The sequence below is a fragment of the Oreochromis niloticus genome, linkage group LG15 (assembly GCF_001858045.2).
Source record: "Oreochromis niloticus isolate F11D_XX linkage group LG15, O_niloticus_UMD_NMBU, whole genome shotgun sequence".
Lineage (NCBI taxonomy): Eukaryota > Metazoa > Chordata > Actinopteri > Cichliformes > Cichlidae > Oreochromis > Oreochromis niloticus.
The window spans coordinates 23,762,177-23,781,100 of record NC_031980.2 but is presented as its reverse complement, the minus strand read 5'-3'; the positions used below and the strand labels follow the sequence as shown (position 1 = coordinate 23,781,100).

At 46.4% G+C, this 18,924-nt stretch overlaps 1 protein-coding gene across 2 annotated transcripts; it reads left to right on the top strand.

Annotated features, from left to right (window-relative positions):
* Window positions 1-664: 664 nt before the first annotated feature.
* On the top strand, window positions 665-18,225 carry LOC102082176 (collagen alpha-1(XII) chain). 2 transcript variants are annotated; one of them, XM_025898980.1, is made up of 9 exons: window positions 665-831; window positions 1,428-1,543; window positions 2,541-2,690; window positions 2,967-3,086; window positions 14,495-14,659; window positions 14,844-14,990; window positions 16,374-16,516; window positions 17,630-17,759; window positions 17,988-18,225. In XM_025898980.1, the coding sequence occupies exons 2-9, from the start codon at window positions 1,465-1,467 to the stop codon at window positions 18,020-18,022; spliced, it is 969 nt and encodes a 322-aa protein (XP_025754765.1). In that variant the 5' UTR covers window positions 665-831; window positions 1,428-1,464; the 3' UTR covers window positions 18,023-18,225. The 2 variants fall into 2 exon arrangements, with proteins under 2 accessions (XP_025754765.1, XP_019201674.1); XM_019346129.2 differs by having other exon boundaries at window positions 666-831; window positions 17,968-18,225.
* Window positions 18,226-18,924: the final 699 nt, after the last annotated feature.

Sequence of the window (18,924 nt, the reverse complement as noted above, 5' to 3'; positions counted from 1 at the left end):
CTTTCTATCTAATATTCACACACAGTCATACTCCAATGGATGCATCAGAGAGCAACTTGGGGTTAGTATGTTGCCCAGGTATATTTGGCATGCAGATTGGAGCAGCCAGGGATCAAACTGCCAACCTCCGATCCCACTCTACCTCCTGAGCTACAGCCACCACATGAGTGAAATGTAGGAGTCCACAAAAATGGGTCATATTTTCCCACTCAAGGCCAGATTTACTAGATGGGGTAAAACAGTGTGTGAGGACAATCCCTATTGCTATTCTTTTGCTAGTCTATTAGCAAGAGATTGCTAGTCTTTAAGCACAAACCCAGTCAGTTCATTTCAATATGACGAAAATAATCTAACAAGAGCAGTGATATTTAGCACCTAATCACAAAGTAAGACATGAGTTTTGGGTAATTTACTAACAGGACCGGCGCAACTTGCTAATTGCAGGTGGAAAAATATATAAATATAGCTTGCATGTGTACCTTAAATAGGATATCTGGGATATCTCATGTATTGTGAAAAACTGTCCCCTGCATTTTTTTTTTAATGTTTTTTTGACAAATCTTTCCTCCACCATAAGTCCTTCCTCTGTTCCTGCCCACTTGTCAGCCAATCAGCATTCGGCCGCGTCATACACGTCCAATAAGGCGCGGTTAGAACTTTGGAGACTGCACGGAAACAGGTTAGCACTGGCTGAAAGCTCATTTCTGTAGAAGGCTGCAGTCTGCGACATACCACCTCATTCCCAGTTTTCTCTGGTCGGAGTCTACAGCGAAGACCTTTTTAATTTGACACTTATTTAAAAAACGACATTTGTGTCGGTTTCCTTCGAAGGTCAGCGCCGCATTTCTGTTTGGGTGCAATTTAAGGGGGATTTATTCACACGCCTTAATTTATCACCCGTTTAAGATCTGCATGCTTTTTAAATTCTGCAATATTACTGTTTGTTGTTGTTGTTGTCATTTTTTATATGGATTATATCTCAGCACTGCTGTGCGTAATTGCGCACAGTGCCACGGCTTGATCCTCCGTTACGCAAGACAGTGGGAAGACTTTGTCCTAATATGAGTGAAAGTCCTAATATTTCTCATCATGCAAAAATATTAAATGCATGACCTTACACTCAGAGAAAATAATCTGAGCCACAGAAATGAGAGAAAAAGAATATAACGTAGAGACAGAAGAAAGATTCTTTTCTTAAATATTTTGTAGAATTTGGTGATATTTAGTCTTTCATACACAATAAAGGTTGTCATGTGATCTTGTTGCTGCTATTTCTGTCTTCAGAGCTGCGTTTTTTTGTTAAGCATCATGTAGATTTACATGAAAATAAAGGTGCATTAATGAGCTCTGAGGTTCACTTTCAGGGAGGATTAACAGTTTTGTGAAGGCCTGAGGAAGCCTAACCGCTTCCTTGGTTCCTCTTGCAGCTTCCTTCATGTGCTGCTGAGACCAGCAGAGCTGAAGATGAAGTGTGGGCTCTCTCTGGCAGCGGTTGTTGCCCTCCTAGCACTGCTGCTGTCCTCCTCTCAGGCCCAGGAGCAAGGTACAGCCGCTCCTCCTCCTCCCCCTCCTCCTCCTTTTTGATCCAACACATCTGACTTCTTCCACCTCCTCTCACCTCTCTCTGTCCTCTGCCTGCTGTGTGTAACTGCACTTTTAGTCTAAAATAATAACTGAAGCAAACTACGCCAGTGAAGTGTTCTGCTTTAACTTCAGGTTTTAACTCTTGCCTATGATGACCCAATAATCCATCAGAACCTAAATCTAGTTTGAATTTCCTTGTAGGAGCTTTTTATTTTTTAAAGACGTTTAAACCATTAAATATAGCCTAATGAGAGCAGTAATGCAGCTTAAACATGTAGTCAGATGTGGCTTCATGTTTATTAAGATTTATAATCAGAGTTTTTCCTATGAAATAGTTTCATGCTATGCTTCCCATCAGACTCAAAGGACATGCTGATCCTTGGCAGAAGTTCCTGTTGTAATTGGAAGCAGATACAGTGACTGATTTCCCAACTCTGAGATTCTTGGATCCGCAGCAGGAATTAATTCAGTGTTTTCGACAGGTCCATGTGGTGAAGCAGAGCTGCTGTAAGGCATATATAACATGCTGCAGACAGATTAAGCTGAAATGCTGCACCCTAAAGAAAGCTGAGGGGATTTAGGACTGATCAACAGTCATTCAGTATGGATTTGGAATACTTGTGAGGATTTTTGTTTTTACCACTGTGAGACATCAGGTTCGTTATTATGCATCACATCCTACTCTGAGACATATGAAATTAAAATTTTTAAAAAGTGACGTCAGTTACACAGTGGGTTAGGTGTGTGGATTATTTGTGTTACTTAATGTAAATTTGCTTTCTGATTGTGAGTTTTTGTGATGTACTCCTCTCTCCTCCTGATGTATTTCCTGTCTGTCTTTCTCAATTTTCCCTCTCATAATAAGACTTAACAGACATTTGTCATGAGTATCTGTTGTGTACCAGATGTCTGACTACCCCCACCCCCCACCCCTCCCCACCACTGTTTCTGTACAGACACTCAGTGTAACACTACAGTGAAGGCCGACATCATGATGCTAGTCGACGGCTCCTGGAGCATTGGGCGCCTGAACTTTAAAACCATGCGCAACTTCATCGCTCGCCTGGTCAGCGTGTTTGACATTGGCCCAGACAGAGTCCAGATCGGTAAAGCTTTCACTGTTGTTACTATAACAACAAGATTCACATGGAGGGATGTTTTCCTCCAGACAGCTGTCTCCCAGTATTTGCCTAACCTTAACCTCTTGTAACCTCAAGATATTCTGCTCATTTCTAAATCCATTTTTATTTTTTAAATTTACTAGAGTAGCTTTGCATGAGTCACAATTAAATCCACCCTAATCCAACCCTAAGCTCTGTCTGAAATAAGCTATTTAACACCAAATCAGAGTTGCGTTATCCTTAGTGTTGTATTTTCTGCAGGTCTGGCTCAGTACAGCGGTGACACAAAGACTGAATGGCACCTGAACGCCCACTCCACCAAAGAATCCCTGCTGAATGCTGTTGCCAACTTGCCATATAAAGGAGGAAACACCATGACAGGTGATTTTTTTTTTTTTACATACTGGGGCCAAAGCCTTGGTATGAGACTCAGCCACAGTGGAGAATGAAATGCTCACTTTTAAGAGGAAGAAACTTCAGACGGGTATGAGAAAGACAATGGACAAACTACCGGAGAGAGTAGACACAAAGTTAATGAGATGCAGCAGGGCAGAAAATTCATGGAGCTTGAAAGAGAGGTGAGACACACTAAGCATACATGGTAATAAATCAACAAGACTTTTATGTTATTACTCAGTTGTATCGGTTGAAGGTGAAGGGGCTCAGTGAAGATATAAGCAGGATGATTTGGAAGAGGTGAACCAAGGAGAGACACAGAAGTAGTACAAGTTAAAAGCGACAATACACTGGGAGCAGAAGCTGAGATGAAGCTGAGCATTGAACAGCTGGAAGGAAAAGCTGATATACTGCAAGATGATGATCTTCCATGGGAATCCATACCTACAACTCAAATACACCCACATAGTTTAATAAAGGTCCCTCCATGAATTGCGACCTTATTGTGATGGAAGGGTTTGTGTATCCCAGGGACCACAGGGGCTGTGTTATCGGGGGGCTTGTGCCCCCTGGTAGGGTCTCCCATGGCAAATTGGTCCTGGGTGAGGGACCAGACAAAGAGCGATTCAAAAGACCCCTATGAGTATAAGATGGAGGGAACAGTTCACCCTGTCTGTGATAGGGTTACCGGAGCCCCGCCCTGGAACCAGGTCCGCGGAGGGTGCCCAACGGTGAGTCTCTGGTGGCCGGGCCTTAGTCCATGGGGCCCGGGCCTTAGTCCATGGGGCCCGGCCAGGCACAGCATGAAAAAGGGACATATGCCTATCAACCTGTAGGCCCACCACCTGCAGGAGGCACCGTAGGGGTTTTGTGCATTGTGTGTCTGGTGGTGGCCAGGAGCAGAGGCTCTAGCGGACTGATTCCTGACTACTGAAACTAGCGAATGGGCAATGGAATGTCTCCTCTCTGGTGGGGAAGGAGCCTGAGTTAGTGCATAAGGTTGAGCGGTACCGGCTAGACATAGTCAGGCTCACCTCAACACATGGCTTGGTCTCTGGAAACAATCTCTCCTGGTGGACGAGAGGGTTTGTTCCCTGCATCTTCCAGGGGAACGGGTCTTGACTGACATCTGCGCTCATGGACCGAACAATGGTCCTGGTAGCCTTCTTGTAGTTCCTTGGCGGGGTGTTTGAGGGTGCTCCCCCTGGCGATTCTGTTGTCCTAGTGGGAGACTTGAACGGTCATGTGAGCAACAACAGTGAGACCTGGAGGTGCGTGAGTAGGAGGAATGGCCTCTCGGATCTGGACTTGATCAGTGTTTTGTTATTGGACTTCTGTGCAAACCACAGTTTGTCCATAATGAACACCATGTTTGAACTTGAGGGTGTCCATAAGTGCACGTCGCACCGGGACACCCTAGATGATCAATTTTTTAATCTTATCACCAGACCTGCAGCCATATGTTCTGGACACTTGGGTGAAGAAAGGAGCTGAGCTGTCAACCGATCACCACCAGGTGGCAGAGGAGGATGCTGGACAGACCTGTTTCACCTAAACGTATAGTGAGGGTGTGCTGGGAACGCTTGACAAAGGCTCCAGTGCGTGAAATCTTCAACTCACACTTCCGGCAGGACTTCAACAGCATGCCGAGGGAGACTGGGCACACTGAGTTCGAATGGACCATGTTCAGCACCTCCATTGCAGAAGCCATTGCACTGAGCTGCGGCCGCAAGGTGGTTGGTGTCTGTCATGGTGGTAACCCCCTAACCAAATGGTGTACACCAGAGGTGAAGGGAGCACCAAACATAAGAAGGAAGTCCTATTGGGCTTGGTTGGCCTGTGGGACTTCGGAGGTAGCTGAAATGAATGACAGGCCAAGTGAAATGTGGCTTGGGCAGTGGCTGGTTGGCTCTTAGGGTCCTGTTGATCTTGTATAGTTCTAGGCATTCCAGGATCCATGTGTGGGGCATTGAATCATAGGCTTTCTTATAATCAATCCAGGCAGTGCACAGGTTGGTCAGTCTGGTCTTGCAGTCTCGGCTGATTGTTCGATCTACCAGTAGCTGGTGTTTTGCGCCTCGGGTATTCTTGCCCATCCCTTTCTGTGCCCCACTCATGTATTGAGCCATGTGCCTTTTCATCTTAGCTGCTATGATGCCTGACAGGAGCTTCCATGTGGTGCTGAGGCAGGTTATTGGTTGGTAGTTGGAGGGGACCGGTCCCTTCTGGGGGTCCTTGAGGATCAGGACTGTCCGGCCTTCGGTTAGCCATTCTGGGTATCTCTCGTCAACTAGCAGCTGGTTCATTTGTGCTGCAGTCAGCTTCTTCAGCCAGTAGGCGTGAACCATGTCAGGGCCTGGTGCTGGTGCCAGTACCCATCTGTGCCGAGTATAACCTGGAAGTCCCGAGGTCAAAATGGGAGACGCACCCAAAGGTGGTGGAGAATGACCGAGCTAAGATCCTGTGGGACTTCCAGATACAGACGGACAAAATGGTGGTGGCTAACCAACCAGACATAGTGGTGGTAGACAAAAAGAAGAAGACGGCCGTAGTGATCGATGTAGCTGTTCCCAATGACAGCAACATCAGAAAGAAGGAATACGAGAAGCTCGAGAAATACCAAGGGCTCAGAGAAGAGCTTGAGAAAATGTGGAGGGTGAAGGTAACAGTGGTCCCAGTGGTAATCGGAGCACTGAAACTTGTCCCACAAACAATCGGACTCTCAAACTAGGCGAGTGGCTCCAGCAGATCCCAGGAACAACATTGGAGATCTCTGTCCAGATGAGTGCAGTCCTAGGAACAGCTAAGATATTGCGCAGGACCCTCAAGCTCCCAGGCCTCTGGTAGAAGACCCAAGCTTGAAGGATTGACCGCCCGCAGGTGTGGAAAGGCACAAATAACATGTTTTTTTACGAATACTTATTTTGAACAAATACTTTAAAAGATATTTGTATTCAGGAACAAGAAAGACTTTATATCAAAAAGCTGAGTTTCCACCGGATGAGTGAGTGACGTGTGAAAGAGGTGACTGACACGGGCTGCTCCACACAGCAACAGAGAAGGCTCGGCTGAGCGAAAAAAGGCTGAACTGCATCACTATTTTTGTTGAATAGATTGTTTTGTACCTCAACTGGGTTCCGGAGGCAGTTTATAACTGTCAGGGCTCAGTGTGTGGGCAGGCGGAGATGAGGATCCAAACGCAGGACTCGAACACAGGATTGTAACTCAAAACCTCAGCTTTATTGCTGGAGAAAACAAAACATGAACTGGGTTGAGGAAAACACAGGGCTTAAATACACAGGGTAGTAATGAGGGAATGGACAACAGGAGGGATACACAGCTGGGAGAGATCAGGGCTAACGAGACAGGGGGAACAAAGCTGCACACACTAACATGAGGCACACTCCTTCAAAACAAAACAGGAAACCATAAACCACTAAACAAGGACGCAGACTGAGAGGCAGAATATAACACATGGAACTCAAACAATACATGAGACCACACTTCCAAAAACATGGATAAACAGAAACATGAAGAACAATCCATCATTCAAAATTAAACCATAACAACTTAAAATACTGGGTCCAATGGACCCAGAACCGTGACAGTACCCCCCCTCTAAGGGCTGGCTCCCGACAGCCCCAAACGAAAAAACAGAACAAAACCAGAGCACCAGGCCAGGGCGGGCGGAGGGGGTCCAGGATTGGAAAGAAACCAAACAAAAACCCAACAAGAGTCCACGAAAAGCTCAGGGGGCCGACCGTGCGGATGGCAGCGACGGGCAAACAGTTCAGGGGCCGACCGTGCACACGGCAACGGCGGCGACGGGCAAACAGTTCTGGAGGCCGACCGTGCACACGGCAACAGCGGCAGCGCAGGCAAAACCAATCAGGAGGCTGACCACTAGGAAGTCAGTGGCGGCCACTGAGCAGGTCCGGAGGTCGGCCGCGATGCCAGCGGCGGCGACAAACTCCTTCCGGAGGCCGTCCTCGATGGCCATGATGCCAACTGAGAGGCCTGGAAAACGGCCGGCAGAGGCGAGGCGGAACAGGTCGAGCTGGCTCTGACGGCGGTGTTACAACTGCGGGGCCAGACGAGGCGGGCCAGGCGTGGATGAAGGCGGAGCTGAAGACATGGCTGCGGGGCCAGGCGTGGATGAAGACACGGCTGCGGAACCTGACGGCAGCGAGACGGCTGCGGAACCTGGCGATGATGATGCTGCAGGCGGCGATGATGATGCTGCAGGCGGCGGAACAGGTGGTGGCTGAACAGTCTTCCCAGAACCGTCAGCAGACATGGGGATGTGCTGGCTGGGTCCCCCAGGACCCTCAGCTGACGAGGCGTGGTGCTGGGTGAGTTCCTCGGGTCCTCCAGCTGACAAAACTTGAGACTGGCTGGGTTCTCCCGAACCCCCAGCAGAAAAAACTTGAGGCTGGAAGGGCGACTCAGGCCTTCCAGCTGACGAGGCAGGACGCTGGTTGGGTTCACCTGAACCCCCAGCTAACGACACTTGAGGCTGGACGGGCGACTCGGGCCCTCCAGCTGACGAAACCTGAGGCTGGACGGGCGACTCGGGCCTCCAGCTGACGACACTTCAGGCTGGCTGGGTTCTCCCGAACCCCAGCTGACGACACTTCAGGCTGGCTGGGTTCTCCCGAACCCCAGCTGACGACACTTCAGGCTGGCTGGGTTCTCCCGAATCCCCAGCTGACGACACTTCAGGCTGGCTGGGTTCTCCCGAACCCCCAGCTGACGAAACTTTAGGCTGGCTGGGCTCCTCAGGCCCTCCAGCTGACGAAACCTGAGGCTGGACGGGCTCCTCGGGCCCTCCAGCTGGAGCAGATGCAGGGCCAGAGGCAATAGGGACCCCTGGCTGAGGGTGAAGATGAGTGGCTGACTGAGCAGATGACAAAGCTAATGATTCCTCTACCAACTGAGCTACTGACTGGGTTATGGACTGTAACAAGGTTTGTGGTAAGTCTGATTGTGGTAGTGACTGAGCTATGGGTAGCGGAGCTGAATGTGGTGGAGGTGGAGACTGAGCTACGGGTGACTGAATTTGAGATAAAAGTGGTGGAGGAGTTGGCGACTGGGCTACAGGCCGGGCGGCTAACTGGGCTACAGGCTGGGCGGCTAACTGGGCTACGGGTGGCTGCTGAGCAGGGGACACTGGACACTGAGCTACGGGTGGCTGCTGAGCAGCTAACTGAACTGAAGGGGGCAGCTGGGCAGCTAGCTGAACTGAAGGGGGCTGCTGGGCAGCTAGCTGAACTGAAGGGGGCTATTCAAACATAATCTCAGACTCCTGCTGGGACTGTGAATGCTGGCGGCGCATCCGCCGCTTCCCTGTAGAAATGGGCTCAGGGCAGGCAAAAGGTGACGTGGAGAAACTCTGCTGAGGCTGCTCCTGCTGTGGTGTGAAAATGACTACTGCTCCAGTCCGTACCACAGGAGGGAATGGAAGTGTGGTTGGATGATGATGGCGAGGGTTGCATCTCTTCTTTAAAGGTGGATCGAACGACTTGGCGATGAACCTTGGCAAAAAAGGCTGCTGACGTTGAGAGCACCAAGTGGCGAGGGCCTCCAGGAGAGCAGCTGAATCCTCCTTCCCTGGGCCGCCCATCCCAAACAGTTCAAAACTTAGCCTCGCTCTTAGAGCTGTTATTATTTGTTTGAGTCCATTTATATTTAGAAAACTGACAGTGGAGGCAGAGGACGACAAAAAATTATCAAAAAATACCACCTCCAGCTGCCTCTTGTAGGGGCTCGCAGCATGGATTATCCTCCAACAGTAATCCCATAGGTGCACGAGATTCTCTCCCTCAGAGGCGAAACATGAGTCCGCTGGATCCATACTGGTTGCGTCGTTCTGTCAGGGCTCAGTGTGTGGGCAGGCGGAGATGAGGATCCAAACGCAGGACTCGAACACAGGATTGTAACTCAAAACCTCAGCTTTATTGCTGGAGAAAACAAAACATGAACTGGGTTGAGGAAAACACAGGGCTTAAATACACAGGGTAGTAATGAGGGAGATTATTCCATTACGTTACATTATTGACGTCTGCAGTCGGGTGCTCTCATGTTCGCTCTGTTTAGGTAGCTCTGTTAGCTTGGTAATTTAGACAATAGGCTGTTGACAGAGTAACGTTAATGTTTGGTTTAAAAGGTTAAAACGATGTTTGTGTAGTTGTGTCGAATTGTATGCACTTGTGGGAGTTATATGGTACATTTAAGTTACTCTGTCTTTTGCAGACAGCAAGATGTAGGCTATAGACTACATTTACAAGTGTGTGCATGTGGGTGTGTGAGTAAGCAGCAGTGTACTCACACACTGTGTGTAATCAACCTCTGAGAACAATGGGATTTAGAATGATTTAGGAGCCCATTCACTGAGGTAGTAAATGCTGACTAACCTGAAATACAGCAAGCAGAAAACTAAAGTAAATCTGTTCCTTGCTGTCACGGGGCATCTGAATACTTGGAAACAGCACAACATAAATTTTACCTTCCTTATTATAGCCACAGGGTTATGGTTTGACTACAGCTAACTGGTAAAGATGTAGCATTAGCTCGTCTGTCAGGAAAGATCTGTTTTTGTCAAGTTTGAAGTTCAGATAGGTCAATAAATAAGTCCCAACTAGGTGATGAGATTTTACTAACAATCTACTGTAATACTAAGTGTCTGTCAGTGTTAATGTCTGCTATTTCATGTTATAGTTATTATAATTACTTTGTAATTTATTACAAAGTAATTATAATCACTTTACATTTCTCAGTGACACAGTGAAGAAACAAATGCATGACTGTACTGAAGACGTATTAACTTTAGCATAGCTTCCCATCACTTATTAACTTACCTGAAACTCCCCACATGGATTTGGACAACCAAATAGAAAGGAGTGTTGCTGCTGCTGAGCCATCTCTTGGTCCTCCACCAGCCAAAAAAAACTTGCTCAAGTTCTGTGTGGAAGTATTTTACAGTCAGTATTGCAGATTAAACAAAAGTGATATGTAATGTGTGCAAAAGTCAAATCATCAGAGGCTTATATATCAAACATCTGTCAACATCTGCTATGCATAATCACATGCACTTAAAGCATCCTCTCTTGGTACTGTCTGCCAACCCCCCTCACAAGCACCAATCCCCCCCACAAGCACCAATTCATCATCACAGCCATGTTCTGCCCCTGCAAGTCAGTTTCACTGTCTGTTCAGCTTCCTCCAGCAAGGACGGTTGGTGGGGGGGGGTTAATAATGGTATTTTATCAGTTGTTGGTTTAACCATGGATGAGGCAAAGGCTGTTATGTTATTTTCTTTTCAATGACGTTCCTTATTACATGTTCATTGCTGGATTTATGGAAAAACATCAACTAATATTGAATATCCATAATTACTGTAATAGATACAATTAAAGAATACTTACACTATTAACATTAATGAGAAGTGTAACGCAAAAAAATGGATTTTTATGCCTATTTTGAATTTTACTCGAATACAAATACAAATACCGGCTGCTTTGCACATCTCTAATATATGAAAAAAAAAAAAAAATTCCCCGCTCGCCCCTGTGGGCGGTCAATCCTTTAAGCTTGGGTCCTCTACCAGAGGCCTGGGAGCTTGAGGGTCCTGCGCAGTATCTTAGCTGTTCCTAGGATTGCGCTCTTCTGGACAGAGATCTCCAATGTTGTTCCCGGGATCTGCTGGAGCCACTTGCCTAGTTTGGGAGTCACTGCACCTAGTGCTCCGATAACCACTGGGACCACCGTCACCTTCACCCTCCACATCTTCTCAAGCTCTTCTCTGAGCCCTTGGTATTTCTCGAGCTTCTCGTATTCCTTCTTCCTGATGTTGCTGTCATTCGGAACTGCTACATCGATCACTACGGCCGTCTTCTTCTTTTTGTCTACCACTACTATGTCCGGTTGATTAGCCACCACCATTTTGTCCGTCTGTATCTGGAAGTCCCACAGGATCTTAGCTCGGTCATTCTCCATCACCCTTGGGGGCATCTCCCATTTTGACCTGGGGACTTCCAGGTTATACTCGGCACAGATGTTCCTGTACACTATGCCAGCCACTTGGTTATGGCGTTCCATGTATGCCTTGCCTGCTAGCATCTTGCACCCTGCTGTTATGTCCTCAATTGTCTCTGGGGCATCTTTACACAGCCTGCACCTGGGGTCTTGCCTGGTGTGATAGACCCCAGCCTCTATGGATCTTATGCTCAGTGCTTGTTCCTGTACTGCCATGATTAGTGCCTCCGTGCTGTCTTTCAGTCCAGCTTTGTCCAGCCACTGGTAGGATTTCTGGGTATCAGCCACCTCCGCTATCTGCCGGTAGTACATACCGTGCAGGGACCTGTCCTTCCATGATGGTTCCTCGCCTTCCTCCTCTTTCTTGGGTCTCTGCTGCCTGAGGTATTCACTGAGCACACTGTTAGTTGGGGCCATGTTCATGATGTATTCGTGGGTGTTCCTTGTCTCATCCTGGACTGTGGTGCTGATACTCACCAGTCTCCGGCCTCCTTCCTTCCGCTTAGCGTACAGCCTCAGGATGCTGGACTTGGGGTGAAACCCTCCATGTATGGTAAGGAGCTTTCTTGTCTTGATGTCAGTGGCTTCTATCTCCTCCTTTGGCCAGCCTATTACCCAAGCAGGGTACCTGATCACGGGTAGGGGGTAGGTGTTAATAGCCCGGATCTTGTTCTTACCGTTCAGCTGACTCCTCAGTACTTGCCTGACCCTCTGCAGGTACTTGGTGGTTGCAGCTTTCCTAGCGGCCTCTTCATGGTTCCCATTCGCCTGCGGGATCCCCAGGTACTTGTAACTGTCCTCTGTGTCTACAATGTTGCCTTCTGGTAGTTCGATCCCCTCAGTTCTGACTACCTTCCCTGTCTTTGTTACCATCCGAGACACCAGCCTCGGACGCAGCCACTCCGTCACTCCCAGCGTGTGTGTCCGCTCCTTCTCACTGCCATTGTCAGCTTAAGAGACATCTCAAGCTAGCAATGGAGTCCAGAGGGGAGAGTGGACAGCCAATCTCTTTCTCTGTACTTCTGATGACCCTCTGGAGTCTCTTCTTATTGGCTGTTGTGCAATCAGCATACCACACGGAGATGGCGTGCACTAGCATGCGCCACACGGAGATGGCGTGCACTAGCACACTCTCAATTTTGGCTCGATAGAAGGACACCAGTAGGTCAGTCTGGAGCCTCTTCCATCTTAGAAACCTCGACAAATGGAGGCACTGCTGGGCTTTCTTCACTAGGGCTAATGTGTTTGTGGTCCAAGATAGGTCCTCGGATATGTGAGTACAGAGGAAATTAAAGGAGGGCAGCCTTTCCACATAGTGACCCTTTGTGGATAGGGGAGGGGGATCAGTTTTTGTCTTAGGAAGTCCATGACCACTTACTTGGTTTTCCTGGTGTTTAGGGTAAGGTTATTGTAATCACACCATTCTGTCAGATGCTGGACCTCATCTCTGTAGGAGGTGTCGTCATCGTTGGTGTTCCTGAAGGCTCTAAATGTTGTAGGACTGTCTTGGTTGACATGTCTCTACAAGGTTGCGTGGCAAATCAGGGCAGTAGTTCCCATCTTTAAGAAGGGGGACCAGAGGATGTGTTCCAACTATAGGGGGATCACACTCCTCACCCTCCCTGGGAAAGTCTATGCCAGGGTGCTGGAAAGGAGAGTCCATCCGTCCAGCTCTTTACCTTCTCGAGGATACTTGAGAGTGCATGGGAGTTTGCCCAACCAGTCTACACGTGTTTTGTGGACTTGGAGAAGACATTCAACCATGTCACTTGGAGTGTCGTGTGGGAGGTGCTTTGGGAGTATGGGGTGTCTGGCTCATTGCTACGGGCCATTCAGTCCTTATACAACCATTGCAAGAGCTCCGCGCTGCCCTTTGTCACCGGACATGTTCATTATTTTTATGGACAGAATTTTAGATGTAGCCAAGTGACAGAAGGCTTTCACTTGGTGATGGCCTTTAGCTCGCACTGGAACAGTTCGCAGCTGAGTGTGAAGTGGTGGGAATCAGCATCTCCCAATCTGAGGCCATGGTCTTCAGCTGGAACAGGGTAGAGTGCCAACTCCAGGTCAGGGACGAGCTCCTGAAGAAAGTGGAGTATTTTAAGTATCTCTGGGTCTTGTTCACGAGTTACGGGAGAATGGAGTGGACAATCAATAGACGGATTGGTGCTGTTGGCTCCAGTGATGCGCATGCTGCTCTGGTCCATCGTGGTGAAGAAAGAAGTTGAGTGTAAAAGCAAAGCTCTTGATTTACCGTTCGATCTACATCTCTACCCTCACCTATGGTCACGAGTTTGGGTAGTGACCAAAAGATCAAGGTCGTGGATGCAAGGAGCGGAAATTAGCTTTCTCCGAAGGGTGGCTGGCTTCTCCCTTGGAGATAGGATGAGGAGTTTGGCCCTCAGGGAGCAGCTCAGAGTAGAGCTACTGCTCCTATACATCAAAAGGAGCCAGTTGAGGTGGTTGGGGCCTCTGACAGAGATGCCTCCTGGGTGTGAGGTGTTCTGGGCATGTCCCACTGGGAGGCTGCCCCAGGGCAGAACCAGGACATGCTGGAGAGATAATATCTCTTGGCTGGCCGAGGAATGCCATGGTGTTCCCCCGGGCAAGCTGGAGGATGTGGCCGGGGAGAGAGAGGTCTGGGCTTCTCTGGTTAGGCTGCTTCCTGTGTGCCCTGGCCCCAGATAAGTGGAAGAAGATGGATGGATGGAGATTAATAAAGGGTTTAACTTTAAAGCGATCACAATGCACAGGTAAAAAGGCTGCAGCCTGACAGCTCATCAGTTTGTTACCTGTTGAAGTTCAGCATCTCCCTGCTAAGTTGGGGTCAGCATTCACACAGCTTTCACTCTGGGTTCTTGACTAGCTTAGTGCTAGCATGTTGTCTGGCTGGCTTAGCATTAGCAAACTGTCTGTGCAGATGCTTGCAATAAGCCAAAGTTGTGTTAGCAGCTTAATCCAGCTGTTTCTTTCCTAGAAGCAGTCTCCACTTTGCCATCAAACTCTTGTCCCATTGTTCAATAAAAATAAAAGTAATGTCCATATCAACACTCTTAGACTGTGCCACTGTTTTCATCCTCTGGCATGTGAACTGAAATCAGCTGATTGTGGAGCATGTGTAATAGAAACCGCTAAGTGGGATCAATAGGGAAGCGGACTAACAATTCTGAGGAATTCAATTACAAGAAGCAGTTCTCGATTCCTATCCCTGATAATGGACACATTCAGCATCACCTGATCTAGCTGTAAGCTTTCTGATGGGTCAGGTTTGTTTCAGAGGGGTTAAACAACAGAAAAGCAGCATGCAGTGCTTTGTTATCTGCACACATAACTGAAACTTCTTCCTCACTGTGGTACAGGAATGGCTCTGAACCATATTCTCCAGTACAACTTCAAACCCAACGTGGGGTTGCGTCCAGACTCCCGCAAAATTGGCATCCTGATCACTGATGGAAAGTCCCAGGATGAAGTCATCTTAACTTCACAGAACCTGAGAGACAGCGGCATCGAGCTCTATGCTATTGGTGAGTGAGCTTCACTGGTTTGAAAAAAAGGAAGTGAAAACACATTTGAACTTTTGGATGATTGCTACCTGCATGCAGCGATCAGGAAAAGTACCTGACTTTACTAGAATGGGCTGAAAATGATCAACCAGCAGCCACTTTAGTCATCTTCCTTCATCAAACTCATGGTTTATTTTTCTCACAGGTGTAAAACACGCTGATGAGAATGAGCTGAGGTCCATCGCCTCTGACCCAGATGACATTCACATGTACGACGTCTACGACTTCCAGTTCCTGCTGGACATCATTGACGAACTCTCTGTCAACCTGTGTAACAGTGTTAAGGGCTCAGGTAGGGAAGGAGCTATTTCAGCATTGTCAGAACAATCTTAAAGATGGGCCAGTGTTTCAAAAGGCTGCTCAGAGAATCTAGTCTGCATCTGATCTGGACAAGACTTCTGAGACATTTATCATTTTCTTAAATCAAATAGTGATTTATTAATATTGTTGTCTCAGAGATGTCAGTCATTGGTTTGTGGACCCTTCAACTTTACCTCCATGCTTGTCATGGGAGTTAGAAGTGACCACACTTGGATGAGAGAGAGAAGTTATCAGCTAATGCAAATAAGATGCAACCATAAACTGTACATGTTCACAACATAGGCAGAGATACCTGCTAATGAGCGCTAATTAACAGATAAAATAATGTGAATAATCAGGTCATCTTATTTATTTAAGGTTATTGAGGTGCATCCATGGACCTAAACATAAACTAAGTATTGCTATGAACAACAAACTCACCAAAACTGAAGTACAGACTTCTGGGATAGTCTGTTAGTGTAATTAACCGCACAGCAGATAATTCCATTAAAATGCTCCAAGAAGCACCAACAGCACAAAGCTGTTGTAGAGGTCCACTTCAGTGATTTGAATTGGCATAGGTGTAGCCAAGTGGAGACAGCTAGTAACTACGACCGCTTGTGTCTGCCCCATCCTGTTAGCCATAATGGCCACATCCTTAACTTTAAGCCTTAACAAAATCCAAATGGGTGACTTATCCAAACAGCTGTTATCAACGTATCCCAAGTCAATAACAACTATTGACATTGTACATGTACAATGACAATAAAAGGCTTTTCTATTGTGTTCACCACCTGTACTGGTGTTATGAAATGTGAAACTATCCACAGGCCAAAGCTGTTTTTTTTGTTTGTTTTTTTAATATCAGTCTGTCTTTATTTCTGCTGTAAAGTTGGACATTTTATCATGGAAGTCTATTGGGACTGACTCACTTTTCGAGTCTGCCTCAAGTGGACACTAGTGGAAATGCAGTTTTTGGCACCACGCAACCAGAGGCCGATGCTTGGTATCACCAGGCAAACACATATTCATGGCAGGATTTAAAACAAATGAAGCAGAAAGTTCACAGCAGTGTGGTTTAAATTTAAGATTTTAAAGTTTAAAACTGCAATTTTTCACAAGTAAATAGCTGCTCAAAGCTTTTTATACAAATCCTTATATCAATACTACTCTGTCATTTTTAGACATTTTAGTCATCACTGGTGGTGAAGGTCACATGGAAGTATTACCAAAACCCAGTTTTTAAGTGAAGCAGATGGTCAGGAGTCTCGCTGTCAGAAGAGTGAGAATAGCGAGTGGAGCTTTATGGCGGCAGAGTGGTAGTGGGTTTAAAAAGGAAAATACTGAACGTGCTGTGCTTTTGTTCCTTTTATAGGTCATACTCTAGAGGCGCCCACCAATCTGGTGACCTCAGAGGTGACAGAGAGCTCCTTTCGTGCCACCTGGACTCCACCCAATGGCACCGTGGAGAAATACCATGTCACTTACATGATGACAGCTGGGGAACGCATTGAGAAGGTGAGATTACGGTACACTTTCCCCCTCATGTTAGTTTGAAACAAGAGAACAGAAGTTTCCAATTTCAACTGTCACAATAAATGTAATTCATATTGACGGTAAAGCTGTTATTTAATTTATTTGTAACAATCAAAATATGAAAATGTACCCCAGAGGCTATACAGTGTCAACCCGTGTGCTAACCCGTGTACAAAATCAGTTATTTTGGTAGATTGTTCTAACGCTGCACCAGCAGAATCGTTAAACTTAACTCGTTAATCGAGTTCCACTAAAAATAACGTTAAAATGTCTCGACAGCTGTGATAGCGCTACAGAATTAAACAGTGAAACAAATGACTTCAAACTTCCAACTCTTTGTGACAGGCCTCTTGTCTGGGGTGGAAAAAAGTACAAAGTGTGATTTTTCTGTTCGGTCCTGACTGACCTGATCTCTGTGTCAGGAATATTTCTTAATAATCAATTAACAATCGCTGGACAAGGACAATTAAAAATAGACAGTGGCACTGTCTGTTGGCCTAATGATGTCATCAAATCAATATTAATGAATAAAAAACAATAAAAGAGGCTGGGATGGGCTTAGCAGTAACTGTGGACCTTACACAATAGAGGGAGGATGAAAAGAAATAGTGCTCCAACTTCACACCTGGAGCGCTGTACAGAAAGTGAAAGTGTGAAAGAGACTCACACTGCTACTGGCTCATCCTTCTGTAGCCAAGTCCAGCAGCTAGAAAGGATCAATCAGCCTAAGACAATGTTTAACAGTGACATAATCCGTTATCCAAGTGACGTAAATTTCATCATGAGAGCATTAACATGTTGCAAGACTCCAACCAAACATGTGTAAAATAACCTGAAAGTTTAAGAGGACAAACTGCTCGTCCATAGCACGTGCACTTCTCTGTCCACAAATAAACACACTGTCAACAGCTCATGAATGCAGCACAATAGATTTAGGCTCAGCAAACTATAATCATCTAATGATTAAAAGGTGAGAGCTGTAGTCCTCACGACATCCCAAAGGTGAGTCCAGCTGTTGGTTTGAAGTATTCTTTGGTTTTGGTCATTAACTTGTTCACTGGTCACAGAATAAGAACCAATCCTTTATTGTTTCAGCTGCTAGTCAGTGGATCGGTGAGCACTGTAGTGCTAGAAAATCTAAACCCTCTGACTGAGTACGTCATCAATGTTTACGCTGTGATTGGCAAGCGGAGCAGCGAGCCTCTCAGGGGCACCGAGACCACCCGTGAGTGTTTCCTCTTCTGCTTCTCTGCTGCTGGGTGTATGGACATGTTACAGTCTGCAATGTTGGTTATACAGAAACCTTAATACAAAATTAAAGAACTAAAAATTATTCATCATTTTATTTAGTGCATGGACACTATGTTTGGTGTTCAGATTAACGCGCACGAAAAATTACATTTTAATCTTCATCTTTGAACTCTTCCTTTCAGGAGATGTATAGGTGCCATTTGAGCTGGTGGAGTCGTCATTCAGAAGGAAGTTTAACTCCTCTGCTTCAGCTGTATGGTTCCACTTCCCCAAAACCAGTCAGCCACTTAAAAATACTCCATCTGTGTCGGACTACGTGTTTCATGTTGTGGCATTTTAAAACACATTTATAAATGTGACCACATTACAGTTACTTCTTGTACTCTCTCTCTGTTGACCTGAGGATCAATAAAAACAACATGGCTCTCATGATCAACAAACCAGTTTGTGGCTCTTTGTGTGTAGAATGACTGACTGTTGGTGGATAAAGGTAAATAAATGGTAAATGGACGTAGCACTGTGGTACTCTCCCGGAGCACTCAGAGTCTCATTCACCCATTTACAACCATTCATACAAACACCTTCTTCAGTGCTTTCAAGTGCTTTCTATCTAATATTCACACACAGTCATACTCCGATGGATGCATCAGAGAGCGACTTGGGGTTAGTGTCTTGCCCAGGTATATTTGGCATGCAGACTGGAGAAGCCAGGGATCAAACTGCCAACCTCCGATCCCACTCTACCTCCTGAGCTACAGCTACCACATGAGTGAAATGTAGGAGTCCACAAAAATGGGTCATATTTTCCCACTCAAGGCCAGAATTTGTAGATGGGGTAAAACAGTGTGTGAGGACAATCCCTATTGCCATTCTTTAAGCACAAACCCAGTTAGTTCATTTCAATATGATGAAAATAATCTAACAAGAGCAGTGAAATTTAGCACCTAATCACAAACTAAGACATGAGTTTTGGGTAATTTACTAACAGGACAGGCGCAGCTTGCTAATTGCAGGTGGAAAAATATATAAATATAGCTCAAGTGTGTATACCTTAAATATGATATCTGGGATATCTCATTGTATTGTTATTTTTTTTTTTGGACAAATTTTCCTCCACCATCAGTCCTTTCTCTGTTCCT

Excerpts from the sequence above, each read along its gene's own strand:
- LOC102082176 (XM_025898980.1), top strand. The coding sequence starts at position 1,465 with ATGAAGTGTGGGCTCTCTCTGGCAGCGGTTGTTGCCCTCCTAGCACTG. Across the intron at positions 1,544-2,540 it reads CTCTCAGGCCCAGGAGCAAG|ACACTCAGTGTAACACTACA; the intron begins GTACAGCCGCTC and ends GTTTCTGTACAG. Across the intron at positions 16,517-17,629 it reads CTGGGGAACGCATTGAGAAG|CTGCTAGTCAGTGGATCGGT; the intron begins GTGAGATTACGG and ends TTATTGTTTCAG.